We start from the raw sequence: 19,017 nt of genomic DNA, 5'->3' as shown, positions 1-19,017 counted from the left end.
GATGTCCGTTGTCCTCACTGCTTTTTGCGCTCTCTATAGAACTCCCTAGCGGCTATGATTCGGGACCATCCTCTTTTAAGTGGGATTCAGGTAGGGGGCATGGAACATCGTATTGCATTATTTGCAGACAATATTCTTTTGTATTTAATGGATCCGGAACGCACTATACCCCTATTGCTAGATATTTTTGAGGGCTATGGGAAAGATTTAAGATTAACTTTAAGATTAACTTAGATAAAACCGAGCTGATGGATCTTACCTTGGGGGAGGACCACGTTATGGCACTTCAATGCAAGTTCCCCTTTAAATGGGTAACTAAGAACCTTAAATATCTGGGGATTTATCTGCCTCGAGATTTGGGTTGCCTGTATAAGGCTAATTACAGACCGATTATTCGCCAGATCCGTTTGGATCTTCAACGCTGGCAAGGACTCTGGCTTTCATGGGGGAGACGCATTGCTGTTCTCTAGATGAATATTTTACCCCGGTTATTATTTTTGTTTCAGACCTTGCCTATTCCCATACCAACCCGGACGTTCAAGATGTTACATGCTGCATTTCGGAAATTTATTTGGCAAAATAAAGCTCACAGAATTTCGCAGCACATGATGTGGGCGGATCGAGCAAGGAGTGGAAGAGGGTTCCCGAACCTTCATTGGTACTATCAAGCGGCACAGTTGTGGATGTTATTGGAGTGGGAACTGGGCACCTATAAGTGGGGGGTTCATTTGGAGCAGAGCATTGTATCTCAGGGAAGTTTGGCCGCTCGGGCTTTGATCGTCTCAGTCTCTTCAGCAATGGGAAGTGGAGACTAATAATCCTTATATTTTACACTTGATTAAGTTATGAATTAGGACTAAACATGAATGTATTAATGGGTGGGTAACATCTACTTTAGCATCCTTGAAGGAGTAACACCAATTCGGAGTGGGTAAAACGAATCCTGCCTTTGGGAGGTGGGAACGAGCAGAGCTGGTTAAATTTTGAGATTTCCTGAGATCAGGGACCATGATATCATTTGAGGCCTTACAACATCTCCCTGGGGTGAGGGCTTGGGACTATGTGGCTTATCTGTAGGTAAAGCATTTTGTAATGACTAGAGGATGGGATAAGATTTTTCACGTTGAGGCTGAACACCTAGAACATTTGTGGGGGACTTTACAGAGAGTGCCCAGGCCTATCTCTTCTAGTAGATGACGGCAGATAAAGACCCAAATGGTCCATCCAGTCTGCCCAACCTGATTCAATTTAAATTTTTAATTTTTTCTTCTTAGCTATTTCTGGGCAAGAATCCAAAGCTTTACCCTGTACTGTGCTTGGGTTCCAACTACCGAAATCTCTGTTAAGACTTACTCCAGCCCATCTACACCCTCCCAGCCATTGAAGCCCTTCCCAGCCCATCCTCCACCAAACGGCCATATATAGGCACAGACCGTGCAAGTCTGCCCAGTACTGGCCTTAGTTCAATATTTAATATTATTTTCTGATTCTAAATCCTCTGTGTTCATCCCACGCTTCTTTGAACTCAGTCACAGTTTTACTCTCCACCACCTCTCTCAGGAGCGCATTCCAGGCATCCACTACCCTCTCCGTAAAGTAGAATTTCCTAACATTGCCTTTGAATCTACCACCCCTCAACCTCAAATTATGTCCTCTGGTTTTACCATTTTCCTTTCTCTGAAAAAGATTTTGTTCTACGTTAATACCCTTCAAGTATTTGAACGTCTGAATCATATCTACCCTGTCTCTCCTTTCCTCTAGGGCAGTGTTTTTCAACCGCTGTTCCGCGGCACACTAGTGTGCCGCGAGATGTTGCCTGGTGTGCCGTACGGTCAGGGCCGCCATCAGGGCAGTACCACCAGTCTAGGGAGAGGGGCGGTCCGCCCCACGTGAACAGGAGAGAGCTGGACGGGGGACCCGCGGAATTCAATACATCTCGAGCCGCGAGGCTCGTCTTCTGTTCCTGCCTGCCCTGCAGCTAACATATAGCCGATCGCAAGCGTTCCCCGATGTCAGCGCTGACGTCGGAGGGAGGGCTTAAGCAAAGCCTGCCCTCCGACGTCAGCGCTGACGTCGGAGAATACTTCCGTTCGGCTATTTGTGCGCGGCAGGGCAGGCAGGAAGCAGAAGACAAGCCTCGCGGCTTGAGCTTTGTTTTGCTGAGAAAGTTGCAAAAATGGGCTGGGAGGCAAACACGGAACACAAAAGGGGGGAGGGAGTGCGTTTTGGACACAAGGCATGAACTTGGGAGAGAGGAAGGGAGGGAAAGAGATGCTGAGGTGGGGGAGGGAATGCGTTTTTGGACACAGAAGAAATGGACTTGGGAGAGAGGAAGGGAGGGAAAGAGATGCTGAGGTGGGGGAGGGAATGCGTTTTTGGACACAGAAGAAATGGACTTGGGAGAGAGGAAGGGAGGGAAAGAGATGCTGAGATGGGGGAGGGAATGAGTGTTTGGACACAGAAGGCATGGACTTTGGAGAGAGGAAGGGAGGGAAAGAGATGGTTGTGTACACAAAAGGAGAATTTTTGGTCATAGGGAGGGAGTGAGGTACATATAGTGGCATACCAGGGTGGGGGGGGGGCGGACTGCCCCACCCCGGGTTTACGTCCCAAGGGGGTGCACAGCTGGCCACCCTCCAGTGTTGTCCCTAGGCCAGCAAACTGCGGCTCTTTAGCCACTTGAGTGCCACCGCCGCCAACGGTGTTGTTGGCGGTGGCAGCATTATAAAATACTTTCTTTGTGTTTATTTGATTCCTATTCAAGAGAATTACTTTATATATAGTCAATATAGGCACAGAGTTAAATTTTTTAACATTTTCTAATGGTGGTGTGCCTCGTGATTTTTTTCATGAAACAAGTGTGCCTTTGCCCAAAAAAGGTTGAAAAACACTGCTCTAGGGTATACATATTCAAGGCTTCCAGTCTCTCCTCATACGTCTTCTGGCGCAAGCCTCCTATCATTTTCGCGGCCCTCCTCTGGACCGCCTCAAGTCTTCTTACGTCCTTCACCAGATACAGTCTCCAAAATTGAACACAATACTCCAAGTGGGGCCTTACCAATGACCTGTACAGGGGCATCAACACCTTCTTCCTTCTACTGACTACGCCTCTCTTTATACAGCCCAGCATCCTTCTGGCAGCAGCCACTGCCTTGTCACACTGTTTTTTCACCTTTAGATCTTCGGACACTATCACCCCAAGGTCCCTCTCCCCGTCCGTGCATATCAGCTTCTCTCCTCCCAGCATATACGGTTCCTTCCTATTATTAATCCCCAAATGCATTACTCTGCATTTCTTTGCATTGAATTTTAGTTGCCAGGCATTAGACCATTCCTCTAACTTTTAAAGATCCTTTTTCATATTTTCCACTCCCTCTTCGGTGTCTACTCTGTTACAAATCTTGGTATCATCTGCAAAAAGGCACACTTTTCCTTCTAACCCTTCAGCAATGTCACTCACAAACATATTGAACAGGATTGGCCCCAGCACCAAACCTGAGGGACTCCACTACTCACCTTTCCTTCCTTCAAGCGACTTCCATTAACCACCACCCTCTGGCGTCTGTCCGACAGCCAGTTTCTGACCCAGTTCACCACTTTGGGTCCTAACTTCAGCCCTTCAAGTTTGTTCAACAGCCTCCTATGAGGAACTGTATCAAAGGCTTTGCTGAAATCCAAGTAAATTACATCTAGCATATGTCCTCGATCCAGCTCTCTTGTCACCCAATCAAAAAATTCAATCAGGTTCGTTTGGCACTATTTACCTTTTGTAAAGCCATGTTGCCTCGGATCCTGTAACCCATTAGATTCAAGGAAGTACACTATCCTTTCTTTCAGCAAAACTTCCATTATTTTTCCAACAACTGAAATGAGGCTCACCGGCCTGTAGTTTCCTGCTTCATCCCTGTGACCACTTTTATGAATAGGGACCACATCCGCTCTCCTCCAATCCCCAGGAATCACTCCTGTCTCCAGAGATTTGTTGACAAGTCTTTAATAGGACTCGCCAGAACCTCTCTGAGCTCCCTTAGTATGCTGGGATGGATCCCGTCTGGTCCCATCGCTTTGTCCACCTTCAGTTTTTCAAGTTGCTCATAAACACCCTCCTCCGTGAACAGCGCAGAATCTACTCCATTTTCTCGTGTAACTTTGCTAGACAATCTCGGTCCTTCTCCAGGATTTTTTTCTGTGAACACAGAACAGAAGTATTTGTTTAGCACATTCACTTTCTCCTCATCACTTTTCACATATTGGTTCCCAGCATCTTTTAGCCTAGCAATTCCATTTTTCATCTTCCTCCTTTCACTAATATATCAGAAAAAATTTTTGTCTCCCTTTTTTACATTTTTACCCATTTGTTCTTCCACCTGTGTTTTCGCCAGACGTATCTCTCTCTTGGCTTCTTTCAGTTTCACCCTGTAGTCCTTTCTGCTCTCCTCTTCTTGGGTTTTTTTATATTTCACGAACGCCAACTCTTTCACCTTTATTTTCTCAGCCACTAGGTTGGAGAACCATATCGGCTTCCTTTTTCTCTTGTTTTTATTGATTTTCTTCACATAAAGGTCCGTAGCCATTTTTATCGCTCCTTTCATCTTAGACCACTCTCTTTCCACTTCTCTTATGTCCTCCCATCCTAACAGCTCTTTCTTCAGGTACTCTCCCATAGCATTAAAGTCCGTACGTTTGAAATCTAGGACTTTAAGTATTGTGCGGCCGCTCTCCACTTTAGCCGTTATATCAAACCAAACCGTTTGATGATCGCTACTACCCAGGTGAGCACCCACTCGAACATTAGAGATACTCTCTCCATTTGTGAGGACCAGATCCAATATCGCTTTTTCCCTTGTGGGTTCCGTCACCATTTGTCTGAGCAGAGCCTCTGGAAAGGCATCCACACTCTCCCTACTTCTTTCTGATTCTGCAGACGGAACATTCCAGTCCGCATCCGGCAGGTTGAAATCTCCCAACAACAGAACCTCCTCTTTCCTTCCAAACTTTTGGATATCCACAATCAAATCCTTATCAATTTGCTGCGATTGAGTCGGAGGTCTGTAGACTACACCCACGTAGATAGAAGTTCCATCTTCTCTTTTCAGAGCAATCCATATCGCTTCTTCCTCTCCCCAGGTCCCTTGCATTTCGGTCGCTTGGATATTGATCTTTACATAGAGAGCTACTCCTCCACCTTTTTGACCATCTCTGTCCTTCCTAAAAAGATTATATCCCGGTATGTTTGCATCCCATTCATGTGATTCACTGAACCATGTCTCTGTGATAGCGACAATATCTAGATCTGCCTCTAACATCAGGGCTTGCAGATCATGAACTTTATTGCTTAGACTGCGAGCATTTGTGGTCATCGCTTTCCAGCTATTTTTCAGCGATAATCTCCTTTTTTGTATCGATTTTTGTTTCATTTCATTTTCTGTTGCAATACTAAGAAATGAGTTGCTGATATTGTTTATGTTGCAGTCTTTATTACTATCACATCTTTTCTTTTGCCGGGGGTGGTCTCTATAATTGTCCTTCGTACATACACCACCTCCACCTTCTAGTTTAAATGCCTAGAAAAATATTGTCTAAATTTCTCTGCAAGGTTTCTTTTTCCTGCTGTAGTAATATGTAGCCCATCAGTGCAATATAGCTTCTTGTCCTTCCATGTATTTCACCATCCTTCTATGTACCTGAAGCCTTCTTGATAACACCAGGCTTTGAGCCATCTATTAAAGTCCTCTGTGTTTTTCACATAATTTTCTATAATTTACCAATACTTACGGGGCAGGGTGACATCAAAATTTGTTTTTCAAAGTCATTGGGAGAGGGACCTACACTGTTCTTTCACAGCTAAAGAGTGGGAGCTTATATGTGGGGAGATAGGCAGAGCATCCGCCTGTGCTCTTATACAGGAGAATGCCTATAAGGTATTGAGTAGGTGGTATTATACCCCAGAGAGACTTCATAGGATGTACCCTCAATCGTTGGCACTTTGCTGGCAGTGTCATGCAGCTGTGGGCACCTTTATGCATATTTGGTGGGAGTGACCGGTGATAGTCCTTTGTTGGCAGGCTGTGATGGGGTCTTTGTTATCAATGTTGGGAATTACTGTTGTGTTACTCCCCAAGCAGGTTTGCTGGGGATGTCTAATATCTATGAGATTAGATGGCAAAAACAAATATTGCGTATGGGTTTGTCGACGATTAAATGCCTTATCGCTGCTTACTGGAAACAATCTCTGGTTCCCACTCTGAGTGAATGGAAGATGAAATTAGCCTTGCTGGGGAAAATGGAAATGTATGTGGCCCAACATAGGGGATATTATTTGCAATCCATGAAAACCTGGACTGTTATTACTCAGAAATTGCATATTTAAAATATTGGAGACTGTTCGATCCTGAAGTCTATTTTCTGTAGATGGGGGGAGGGGGATATTTCTTAGAGGGGAATGAAAATATTGCTGATGCCTTGTATGAACTTTTGTGTGCCTCGGTTAAGTCCATGGCTCTTGGAGTAGCTGCTCGCCATACCCTGTGGCTTCAGGGTTGGTCAGCAGATGTGGCATCTAAAACTAAGCTCAGCAAGTTCCCCTTTCAGGGCTCCTTTCATTTGGGGAGGAGTTAGATAAGCTGGTTCAGACTTTGCGTGACTCTAAAGTGTCTCAGTTACCAGAGGACCAACCTCGCCAGGCTTCACGAGGTGGTTCTGCCTGGGGGTTTGTGTGACTTTTGGAGGTTCTGCCCTGGTCAGAGTGCAGCCTCCTTTTCTTCCAGAGGATGTTTCTTTCAATGCATGCAATCCTTTTTGGGGGTTGTCACGACTCCTCCGGGGGCTCCTTAGCCCCCCGTCCGGCCCAATAACTCATTGACAGTCCTTTCCCTGGTTCCAGCTGAAGCCCGGCTGCAGGAGTTCTACTGGGGGTGGGCTGAGATACCACTGATCATTGAGTCCTGGAAGTGATTCAGGATGGTTTCGCTCTGGAGTTTTCCTGACCTTTACCAGACCGTTTCCTCTCCTCTCCTTGTCAAGTGACTTGGAAGAAGAGGGCTCTCCGGGTTCTCTCTTTTCATATGGAAACCCTGAAATTTGTAATTTTTGCGGTCCAGCCTAGGGAATTTCTGACTTCTCTTGAACAGAGGCCTATCTACATGTTTCAATTTGGGCCTCCCATCAATGATTCCTTCACTTTGTGATCTTGGAAGAGCATTATCTCTTTTGTGTGCTTCCTTTTTTTCTGACCACAGCGCCATGGACCTTCACCAAGATTATTGTGGTGGTGGTGGTGGCGGCGGCAAAGTCATTTCAGGACAGTTCCTGGGTTATGACTCAGGTTGTGGAGTTTCTGCAGTCCTGTGGTGAACCTGTCCAAAAGCCAATTGACTCCGTCACAGCATTTGGAGTATCTCAGCATTCTGTTCAACACCAGTAAAGAGAGAGTGTTCCTTCCAGAAATCAGAGTGTACAAATTGCTGTCTCAGATTCACTCCCTGATGGATTATCGCTGCCCTCGGGCGCAGGACTTTCTGCAAGTCTTTGGGTTGATGCGGCTTCCCTGGAAGTAGTTAGGTAGGCTCGGGCTCATATGCGCCATCTTCAGTATGCGTTTCTTTAGCGGTGGTCACCACAGATTCATGATCTGGACTCTCCAGTTCCTCTTTGGGGGATAGTTCTTCGCAGCCTATGCTGGTGGCTACAGTCTTCCAATCTGATTCAGGGTGTGAGCCTAGATCAGCCCAATTGAACAGTGCTTCTCACGGACGCCAGTCTCCTCGGTTGGGGGGCTCAATGTCTCAATCGCTCGGTTCAGGGCAGCTGGTCACCAGTGGAAGTGTCCTGGTCGATCAATGTTTTGGAGACCAGAGCCAGTCCTTGCTGGAGGGCAAGTCGGTTCGAGTTCTCTCAGACAATGCCACAGAAGTCGCCTGTGTCAATCAATCGTGGGGGGGGGGGGGGGCACCAAGAGTCATCTAGTGGTGCGGGAGACCTTCCTCCTCATAGAATGGGTGGAAGCTCATCTTCTGGACATCTCAGCCTCCCACATTGCTGGAGTGGACAATATCCAGATGGACTTTCTCAGTCGTCATGCTTTGGATCCCGACGAGTGGTGTCTTGGACTGGAGACCTTCAGTTGATTGTTCAGTCCTGGGGTTGGCCAATCAAGGACCTCATGGCCACGAATGTCATCGCCAAAGCGCCAAGGTTCTTCAGTCAGCTTAGGGATTGCCAGGCCAATGGCATGGATGCTGTGGTTAAGGCTTGGCCGACGACAGGCCTGCTATATGTTTTTCCACCATGGCCTCTGGTGGGCAGAGTTCTTCAGATTATCTGACATGCAGGCCACTTGATCCTGGTGGCTCTGGATTGGCCCAGACACCTGTGATACGCAGAGCTGGTTCGTCTGCTCATGTCAGATCCTCTCCCTCACCTTCTGTCTCAGGGTCCCATTCAAATGTTCAATCCGGGTCCCTTATGTCTTACAGCTTTGTTCTTGAAAGGGCTCGCCTGATGAAAAATGGATATTTGGATAAAGTGATCTCCACTCTTGTAGGGTCTCGGAGGCTTTTGACCTCTCGGGCTTATGGCCATTACTTCTGCGAGACATGTGTTTGAACTGCAGGCTTTCTTTTGTAAGCCTCCTTTCCTGGAGTTCTCTCAGGAGCGGGTTGTGCTGTGGCTGGTACCTCCTTCCTGCTGAAGGTGGTTTCGCCTTTTCATGTCAACTAGTCCATGGTCCTTCCAGTCTTGGGTAGTTGGGAGGGCTCTTTGGAGCAGAGACAGTTATGCAAATAGGATGTCTTTAGGGTCCTTCGCTCTTATGTTCAGCAGACCCAGGAGTTTTGGATATCGGATCGTCTTTTTGTCCTCTTAGCGGGTCCTCATAAGGGAGACGGTGCTTCCAAAGCTACCATTGCATGGTGGATCGAGGAGGTTATTGCTTCGGTGCACGTTCATCAAAAGAAGCCTGGAAAGGGAGCCATGGACAACACCGCCAAATCACTGCCAAGGCTGGCAGACTTTCCAGCATGACGACGACAGACTGGTGCAGGAGGGAAGACAACGATGGGCTGTGAGAAGGGGAAGTTTGGGAGCATTGCCGCAGGCTACATAGAAAGGCCAGGAGGGCCGAATTCGGCCTTGTGTTTGACACATATGTTCTAGAGGCTTTGAATGAGAGTAAGAGGACATGGACATGTCATACCGCCTTTCTGTGGTACAACAAAAACATAAAGAAAAAAAAAATAATACCTTTTTATTGGACTAACTTAATGTAGTACAACCAAAGCAGTTTACATATTCTGTGCAAATACTTTTCTCTGTCCCTTCTGAATTTACCATCTAAGCTTTTTTTTTTTGTACTTGAGGCAGTGGGAAGGTTAAGTGACTTGCCAAGAATCACAAAGAGCTGCAGTGGGAATGAAACCCAGCTCCCCAGGTTTTCAACCTACTATACCAATCATTAGGCTACTTCTCCACTCAGCATTCTTACTGCTAACCAGACCTGTAAGAGCAGATTCCTAGTCTGGAAATCAAAACTTATGCCTTTGCATATATTTTGATATTCTGATTTTTTTTTTTTTTTCTTTTTGTTCCAGTGTCAGATAATATATCCTCGACAGCAGCTGTTGACATTGAGAGAATTAGAGATGATTGGTTATGTAGAAAACAATATATCAAGTTTGAGTCTTATTCTAAATGAAATTGCCAGGTAAGGTTATTTTGAAGTTCATTAGAAATGTAAATGAGTGTACTGTTAACACTAGGATGATTGGTTATGTAGAAAACAATATATTGTTGTGATTATACATTAGACATTGTATCATGCTTCCCCAAAGATCTTACAAGAATTTTTTCAGATACAGTGGTTCCTTGGTTTACGAGCATAATCCGTTCCAGGATCATGCTCGTTTTTCAAAGCAAAGTTCCCCATAGGCTTTAATGCAAACTCAGAAGATTCGTTCCACAACCGAAGTTTGCAATGGTGGCCCACGGGTGAGAACTTGCCTGCGGGTGCTGCACAGCGATTCCAAAGTGTTGCCTTCCTTCCTCGGGGTCCCCATGCGGCTGCCCTCCTGCTTCTGCGATGCCTCTGCCGTCCGTCAGCGCTCTCCCGGCTCCCATCTAAACTGGCCATCCTGAATGAGCATGCGCTTGACTTCTCTCTCCTCTCCTAAGGCAGCCGCTCCCCCGAAAACACGCTCACCACGTACAAGCACGCAGGACGTCCTTGTACGTGGTGAGCGTGTTGTCGGGGGAGCGGCTGCCTTAGGAGAGGAGAGAGAAGTCACGCGCATGCTCATTCAGGATGGCCAGTTTAGATGGGAGCCGGGAGAGCGCTGACGGACGGCAGAGGCATCGCAGAAGCAGGAGGGCAGCCGCATGGGGACCCCGAGGAAGGAAGGCAACACTTTGGAATTGCTGTGCAGCACCCGCAGGCAAGTTCTTACCCCTGGACTACCATTGCTGAGTGCTCGTTTATCGGGGCAGTGCTCGGTTTACGAGACAAAAGTTTGCCGAGTGTTTTGCTCGTCTTGCAAAACACTCGCAAACCAGTACACTCGTAAACCGAGGTACCACTTTATATAAACCGAGAAGAGAGGTTAAAAATGTAAATGAGTCTGGTGTACAACTATAGAATTCCTTGCCTGGTATCCTGCGGTTTTGTATGGGGGAGGATGAATTTTAAGAAAATGCTGAAAACCCAATTGTTTGCTAATGCCTTCTTATGCTAAGATGTATTTCAGTTGACAATTGCCTTCTAGAATTTCTCTGACATTGAAGTATGATTTAATGCTTGTTTGTACTTCTGAATTGATCAAATTTGTGCTCTATCCCTATTATAACAGGGATGATTAACGATGTTGTCTTGATATGTCTATGTTATACGCGATAATCGGAGGGAAACAAGATTCTATGTATGTCATGGAAACCGCATAGTTGTATGTGGTATATAAATTTTTTAATAAATAAAATATCAAGTTTGAGTCTTATTCTAAATGAAATTGCCAGGTAAGGTTATTTTGTTCATTAGAAATGTAACTGAGTTTCCATAGCAAAGCAGCAGATGAATCCAGACTAGTGGGTATAGCTCACATCGACCAGCAGGTGGAGATAGAGAACTGATTAACAGTTGGCCTTAAAGCCTGGTGTTCCTCTTGTTACTTCAGTTTTGCTCTATCTCCCAGCAGGAATGGAGCTTACTCTACTAGCTCCTGGATTCTGGCTGGGGCCGGTTTGGTGGTGTTCCTGTGGCTTCCTCTGTTGAGACTCGGTCTCTTCAGTAGGACAGGGGTGCCTGGCTGAGCGGTGCCGGCTTTGGGAGCTACACCTGGGCCCTCCCAGGTCCCTTCTCCACCCTCCCCTCCATTGGTTTGAGTGGGTTCTTGGGCCACTGCAGGAAGTTCGTCTTGGAGTTCTTCATTCCAGTACAAAAAAAAAAAAAAAAAAAAACAGCGTCTTCCTGCTTGTGCTGAGCCATGCTGTGTGGCTTGCAGTGCGATTACCAGCTGTAACCCGACTGCAGTTAGAACGGGGACCGGTTGGTGAGTTACTGTGTTTGCTGTCTGCCTCCTCTCGTTCGTGTTCGTTCCGGCGGTCGCGGGGGGGGGGGGGCGGAGTCAGCGGTCGGCGGCGTGGGGCCGCGCGTGTGAAAAAAAAAAAAAAAAAAAGTTTTTTTGAAGCGCCGGTTTTAGCGATGGCAGCAGTGGCGGCTCAGCGGTGCTCGCGCTGTGGGAAGCGCAGAGCACTGTCAGGCTTCTGCTCTGCAGGGTGTGGGGACACACCGGCAGAAGATGCCTTCCTGCAAGAGGGTGAATTGGCCATCTCCCGTGTCAGTGAGGCACGGTCTACGTCCCCGGGCCTCGAGGGTGACTCGGGGGGACTGCAAGGCTCTTCCGCGGCTGAGGGGAGGTCAGCGGAGGTCGGGGAGCCGGGGTCGCTAGGGGACAGCGCGGCTGCGCGCCCTAGCATTGATCAGGCTGGTTCAACTTTACTCGGGGTGAGTTCCTTCTCCCCGGAATTTGTTATGTTATTGCACCAAGCATTTCTGCTACAGGGCTCGCAGTCGGCCCAGTCGATGCAGGCGACCTGTCCGTCCCTCCCGGGGCCTTCCACCTCCACGGGTTTAACCGGGGCTAAGGCCGGCCCGTCTGCGGGTCCTGTACTGTCGCCTGGGCGGTCGCAGGGGGCGAAGAAACGCAGACTCGCGACCGTGGACGCTGAAGGTCATCTTCCCTTTTCACCTTTCTCCCTTCCTGAATCATTAGAGGAAGGGGAGGCTTAGATTGGGAGGTAGAGGATCCCCCGGGCAGGAAAGTTGATGATCCTTCCGCGCTCCGGCTGTCTCATAGAGAGGAGCTGGCGTCCTTGATTTCCAAGGCTTTGCAGGGTTTAAATATCTCTCAGGAGGATGCTAAGGTGTCGGGTAACCCCCTGATGGCAGGTACGCGTAAGCCACCTAGGTCCTTTCCGGTGCATGAAGCCATGCAGGAGCTGATCTCGGCGCAATGGGAGACGCCGGAGGCCAGTTTACGAGTGGCAAAGGCCATGCGGCTCCTGTATCCGGTTGACCCGACCGAACTTGAAAAGTTTAGGTTACCTAGGGTGGACGCTTTGGTGGCAGCGGTAACGAAAAAGACTACCTTGCCGGTGGAAGGGGGGGTGACACTAAAGGATGCGCAGGATAGGAAGATTGAATCTTCACTAAAAATGTCCTTTGAAGTAGCGGCGGTTACCTTACAGGCCGCTATTTGCAGCTCGTATGCGGCGAGGGCATGTTTGCAGTGGTCACAATGGATGACCGATAATTTAATGGAGTCCGGGGGTTCTGTCCCTTCGGAACTGGCTGATTTGGAGTCAGGCTTGGCCTATTTGGCAGACTCCTTATATGACATTATTCGAGCATCTGCGAAACAGATGTCTCTGTCAGTGGTATCGCGCAGATCCTTATGGCTCCGACACTGGGCAGCAGATGCTGCATCCAAGCTTAGGCTGGTGAGACTCCCTTTTAAAGGAGGTTTATTATTTGGAGAGGACTTAGAGAAATTGGTGAAAGATTTTGGGGATACCAAAACACAGCGTCTACCGGAGGATAGGGCTAGGCCCCCGGTGAGGTCCTCCTCGTCTAGACCGCGCTTCAGAGATGTGAGGCGGTCCAGACCTGGTAAACCAGTCTTCAGATCAGCATGTGGTTCTTTCTCTGCGTCGAGGCCTAGGTTTCAGCAGAGGAGTTCCTTTCGTACGACGAAACCCTCTTCAGGTCAGCCAACACGTACCCCACCAAGTCGCACTCCGCAATGACGGTGGCTTGGCTCCCTCCGCCCTTCCCTTAGGGGGCCGGCTTTCGGCGTTCCGGGCGGAGTGGGCCACAATCACTTCGGATCAGTGGGTGTTGGACATTGTTCGAGAAGGGTACAAGTTGGAGTTCGCCTCTCCCGTCGAAGATTCTTTCTTGGTGTCCCCGTGCCATGGGGCGGCCAAGGGAGAGGCGGTCCGCATGACTCTTCAGGGGCTGCTCGATCTGGGGGCGGTGGTACCGGTACCCCCGGAAGAGGTAGGCCGCGGGATATATTCCCTTTACGTCATTGTTCCAAAGAAGGGGGGGTCGTTCAGACCGGTGCTGGACCTCAAAGTGGTCAACAGATTTCTCAGTGTTCGCCATTTCCGGATGGAGACAGTACGCTCGGTCATTGCGGCAGTTCGACCGGGAGAGTTCCTCACGTCCCTAGATCTCAAGGAGGCGTACCTACATATCCCGATCTGGCCTCCGCATCAGCGGTATCTAAGGTTTGCGATTCTTGGCCAGCACTTTCAGTTTCGGGCAATGCCCTTTGGCCTGGCGACGGCTCCCCGCACCTTTTCCAAGGTCATGGTCGTGGTAGCAGCCTCTCTTCGCAAGGAAGGGATTCGGGTACACCCCTACTTAGACGACTGGCTGATCCGCGCCTCGTCCAGACAGGAGAGTTTGTCGGTTACTCAGAGGGTAATATCTCTCCTTCAGTCGTTAGGGTGGATCGTCAATTTTCCCAAGAGTTTTCTGTCCCCGTCGCAGTCTTTGGTACATCTGGGGGTCAGATTCGACACTGCTCTGGGGAGAGTATTTCTACCCCGAGACCGGGGAGAGAAATTGCAGGCTCAGATTCGCCTACTTCTCGGGTCGCCCAGACCTCGGGTTTGGGATTATGTGCAGGTTTTGGGCTCCATGGTAGCGACTCTGGAGGTGGTCCCCTGGGCTCGGGGCCACATGAGACCCTTACAACAGTCGCTTCTCTCTCGCTGGTCCCCAGCTTCTCTGGACTACAATGTGCGTCTCCGATGGAGTCCTCGGGCGGCTCGCAGCATGCAATGGTGGCTACACGAGTTGCACCTGTGGCGGGGCATGCCGTTAGCCACACCGGAGTGGGTGGTGGTGACGACGGATGCCAGTCTGAGGGGCTGGGGGGCCCAGTGCCTGCAAGCGTCGGTGCAGGGAGTGTGGTCCTTAGAGGAAGCACAGTGGCCCATCAATTTGTTGGAGTTAAAAGCGATCAGATTGGCGCTGAGGGCTTTTCAGTCCCTGATTCAGGACAGGCCGACCAGAATCTTTTCGGACAGTGTCACGGCGGTCGCATATGTCAATCGTTAGGGGGGCACTCGGAGTCCGCAGTTGGCCGAAGAGGCAAGGAAATTGTTTCAGTGGGCAGAAGGGCATGTTCCGCTTCTGTCGGCGGCATACATTGCAGGTCACGAAAACGTGCAAGCGGACTTCCTCAGCAGAAATCTTCTAGATCCGGGCGAGTGGGAATTGTCGGCTCGAGCGTTCGACCTGCTAGTCCGTCGGTGGGGGTTGCCAGAGTTAGATCTCATGGCTTCGTCCCGCAAGGCGAAGTTGCCTCGCTTCTTCAGCAGGCGCACGGAGACGGGCTCGGAGGGGGTGGACGCATTGGCCCTCCCATGGCCTCCAAATTCCCTTCTGTATGTGTTCCCGCCTTGGCCCATGATAGGGCGGGTATTACAACGCATCGCTCTCTTTCACGGCAGGGTGATCCTGGTGGCTCCGGATTGGCCGCGTCGACCGTGGTACGCAGATCTCGTTCAGCTTTCAGTAGGCGATCGGGTGACGTTCCAGGTAACTCCGGACTTACTAACTCAGGGCCCAATCTGGATGGAAGATCCGGCCCGCTTTGGTCTTACGGCCTGGCTCTTGAGCGGTCAAGGCTAAAGAAGAAGGGCTATTCGGAGCAGGTGATTGCCACGCTTCTTAAAGCTAAGAAGATTTCGACTTCGACCTCCTATGCGAGAGTCTGGAAGATTTTTGATGCTTGGTGCGGTCGACAGGGAATCGCGCCCTTCCATGCATCTCTGGCGGCTATTCTTGCCTTTCTGCAGGCGTAGAGAAAGGATTAGCCTATAACTCTTTAAGGGTTCAGGTGGCGGCCCTTGCCTGTTACAGGGGCCGGGTGGCTGGCGCGTCGCTGGCGTCGCAGCCGGACGTGGTCCGTTTCCTCAAAGGGGTTCACCATATCCGCCCGCCGGTAAGGCGAATTTGTCCTTCCTGGAATCTTAAACTCGTCCTGGGGAGGTTGCAGGGGGCACCTTTTGAACCCCTGTCAGCGGCCACTTTGAAGGATGTCACGCTGAAAACAGTGTTCTTGGTGGCAATGGCTTCGGCGAGGCGAGTATCGGAGCTTCAGGCGCTTTCTTGCAGAGAACCCTTTTTACGTTTTTCTGAGACGGGGGTGTCAGTGCGGCCGGTGCCGTCCTTCCTGCCTAAGGTGATTTCTTCATTTCATGTGAACCAGAGTGTATTCCTCCCGTCCTTCCGGAAGGAGGATTGGGGTAAACGATTTTTGTCTTTGCGTCGACTGGATGTGCGGCGTATGCTTCTCCATTATTTGGGGGTGACGAATGGTTTTCGTAGGTCGGACCATCTCTTTGTATTGTTCGCGGGTAAGAACAAGGGGATGGCGGCGTCTAAAGCGTCCATTGCGCGTTGGGTCAAGGAGACGATTGCTTCGGCTTATGTGTTGACAGGTAAGAAAGTACCGGAGCACCTTCATGCTCATTCCACTCGGGCATTGGCTACGTCTTGGGCGGAGTCCGGGGGGATGTCTTTGGAGGAAATTTGCCGAGCGGCCACTTGGTCGTCGGGTAATACCTTTTCGAAGCATTATCGCTTAGACGTAGCAGCCAGTGCGGAGGCAAGTTTTGGCACTGCGGTACTGGCGGAGGCGGCATTAGCGTCCCACCCGGTTTGAGTTTGCTTTGCTACATCCCACTAGTCTGGATTCATCTGCTGCTTTGCTATGGAAGGTAAAATTATGGTCTTACCTGTTAATTTTCTTTCCTTTAGAAGCAGCAGATGAATCCAGAGCCCCTCCCCAAGTGCACTGTATGTGTGTAGGGTGTTTGTTTATGGTTTCAGTTGGGACATGGTTGGTAATTGTATTATTTAGGGGCACATTTTCTACTGGAATGAAGTTTTGTGGATGCTCATGCTCCTTTCGGGCTGCTTGGGCAAAAGGCATAACTGAAGTAACAAGAGGAACACCAGGCTTTAAGGCCAACTGTTAATCAGTTCTCTATCTCCACCTGCTGGTCGATGTGAGCTATACCCACTAGTCTGGATTCATCTGCTGCTTCTAAAGGAAAGAAAATTAACAGGTAAGACCATAATTTTACCGTCCTGTTAACACTAGGACAATCAATAGGTTTTACACCATATGCATAAGCTGATTATATTCAACTCCTTCACTCCTTAGACCCCCAACGATCAAACTGAGATAACAAGTATCAACTACAAAATAGAAATAATTGGTCAATGGCTAAAAGATAACATGCTGGCGTTAAACATCACAAAATAATCAACAATGTTATTCCCACGCAAAGACGGTCTACAATTAAAAACTCCAATTTGCCTTAACTCCATACCATTTCAAACAGTATCATCCATGAAGCTCCTGGGTGTAATACTGGATAACAAATTGACATATAAGCAACAGATCAGCTCCGTGGTATAAAAATGCTGTCACAGATTGCAAATTATACGTTCCCTCTCCAAAGTTCTCGACCCCTCCACATTGAACATTCTAGACCATTCTCTCATCATTTCTTGTCTAGACTATTGCAACATATTATATAAAGGAATTACCCAAAAAGAGCTGAGGCGCATCAAATCATACAAAACACCGCAATAAAGCTTATTGAGAATGTGAAAAAATTTGATCACGTTACACTTTTATAATAAAAACCCACTAGCTCCCAGTATCACATCGAATTACATACAAAATCCTACTCTTGACATTTAAAACACGCAATACAAATCTTGCAGAATTTTGATCCCATATGCCCCCATGAGAACCCTTAGATCAAACGCCCAACACCTTGTCGTTCCATCGATTCATCAGTTAAACATGACAGATTCAACAATATTTTCTGTCACAGCTCCCACACTCTGGAACGCAATGCCCGCCAATTTACGTGAGGAAACAACAGAACGCTTTAAATCAAAATTTTAAACATTTTTATTTTGACCTTTAACCCAAATCTAAATCACAAACTCTAATACTTACTTTTCTATGATACTAACATACTGAAGGGCCCCTTCCAATTATGCTACCCTTCTCTGTCTCTATCCTATCTGACATGTAGTTCTCCCCCTCCACCCTTATGTCCCAGTGCATAAGTCTGTTGAATTGTCTGTGTCCCCCCATTTCATTTTTATTGTTTTTAAGTATAAATATCAGATGTATACCGCTTAGAAGCTTGATAGGCGGAATATCAAATTTTAATAAAACTTGAAACTTCTAGTGAGAGAACCCTTCAAAATAATGAAATTATTGCATATATGGTAGTGAGTTCATATACTTGTGTAGCTGTCCAACAAAATATGGTGTGGATTACATAAAAAAGCCATACTGGATTAGACCAATGATCTATATAGTTTAGTATCTTGTTTCCATAGTAGCCAATCCAAGTCACATGTACCTGGCAAAAACCTAAATAGTAGCAACATTCCATGCTACCAATCCTGAGTAGACTATGGACTTTTCCTCCAGGAACTTGTCAAAACTTTTTAAACCATCTAAGTTAACAGCTGTTACCACATTCTCTGGCAATGTGTTCCAGAGCTTAACTATTCTCTAAGTGAAAAAATATTTCCTCCTATTGGTTTTAAAAGTATTTACCTGTAACTTCGAATGACCCCTAGTCTTTTTAATTTTTCATAGAGTAAAAAATTGATTCGCTTATATCTGTTCTATAACGCTCATGATATTGTAGACTTCAAACATATCTTTGCTCAGCCATCTCTTTTCCAAGCTGAAGAGCTCTAGCTTCTTCAGTCTTTCCTCAAATGAGAGGCATTCCATCCCCTTTATCATCTTGGTTGCACTTCTCTGAACCTTTTCTAATTCCACTATATCTTTTTTGAGATATGGCGACTAGAACTGAATGCAATACTCAAGGTGAGGTCACTATTTTACATGCTAAGTCTGTTTGAAAATTGTGTAATAATTTATTTACGATGTTAATTTGTCTTATATACTACCTACAAGCCTGAAAGCTATCGAGGTAGTATATATTCTGATACCGTAGATCTTTATCTGTCCTTGAGGGCTCACAATCTAGGCTTCCATCTGAGCCAATGGAGGGATAAGTGGTTTGTCCAAAATCATAAGAAGCTGCAGTGGAATATGAACTGGGCTTCCATGGTTCTCTATTAGGCTGTTCCTCCTCTCTCAGAAATATTAGTCATCATAAGAACATAAGAATTGCCACTGCTGAGTCAGACCAGTGGTCCATCATGCCCAGCAGTCGCTCACGCGGCGGCCCTCTTATCTAAGACCAGCACCCTAACTGAGACTAGCCCTACCAGCGCACGTTCTTGTTCAGCAGAAACTTGTCTAACTTTGTCTTGAATCCTTGGAGGGTGTTTTCCCCAATAACAGCCTCTGGAAGAGCGTTCCAGCTTTCTACCACTCTCTGGGTGAAGAAGAACTTCCTTATGTTTGTACGGAATCTATCCCCTTCCAACTTTACAGAGTGCCC

The 19,017-nt window shown here is 47.8% G+C and overlaps 1 protein-coding gene across 1 annotated transcript in view; it reads left to right on the top strand.

The window, feature by feature from the left end:
• TRIP13 (thyroid hormone receptor interactor 13) overlaps positions 1-19,017 on the top strand; it is a 178,499-nt gene that overhangs the window by 143,279 nt on the left and 16,203 nt on the right. Inside the window, exon 12 of the mRNA XM_033929795.1 lies at positions 9,588-9,700. Within this exon, the coding sequence (XP_033785686.1) occupies positions 9,588-9,700 (113 nt within the window). The remainder of the gene's footprint in view (positions 1-9,587; positions 9,701-19,017) is intronic.

This window comes from Geotrypetes seraphini, chromosome 2 (assembly GCF_902459505.1).
Source record: "Geotrypetes seraphini chromosome 2, aGeoSer1.1, whole genome shotgun sequence".
In the NCBI taxonomy this organism is placed as follows: Eukaryota; Metazoa; Chordata; class Amphibia; order Gymnophiona; family Dermophiidae; genus Geotrypetes; species Geotrypetes seraphini.
The sequence above is the reverse complement of the archived record's forward strand: the minus strand, read 5'-3'. Positions and strand labels throughout refer to the sequence as shown.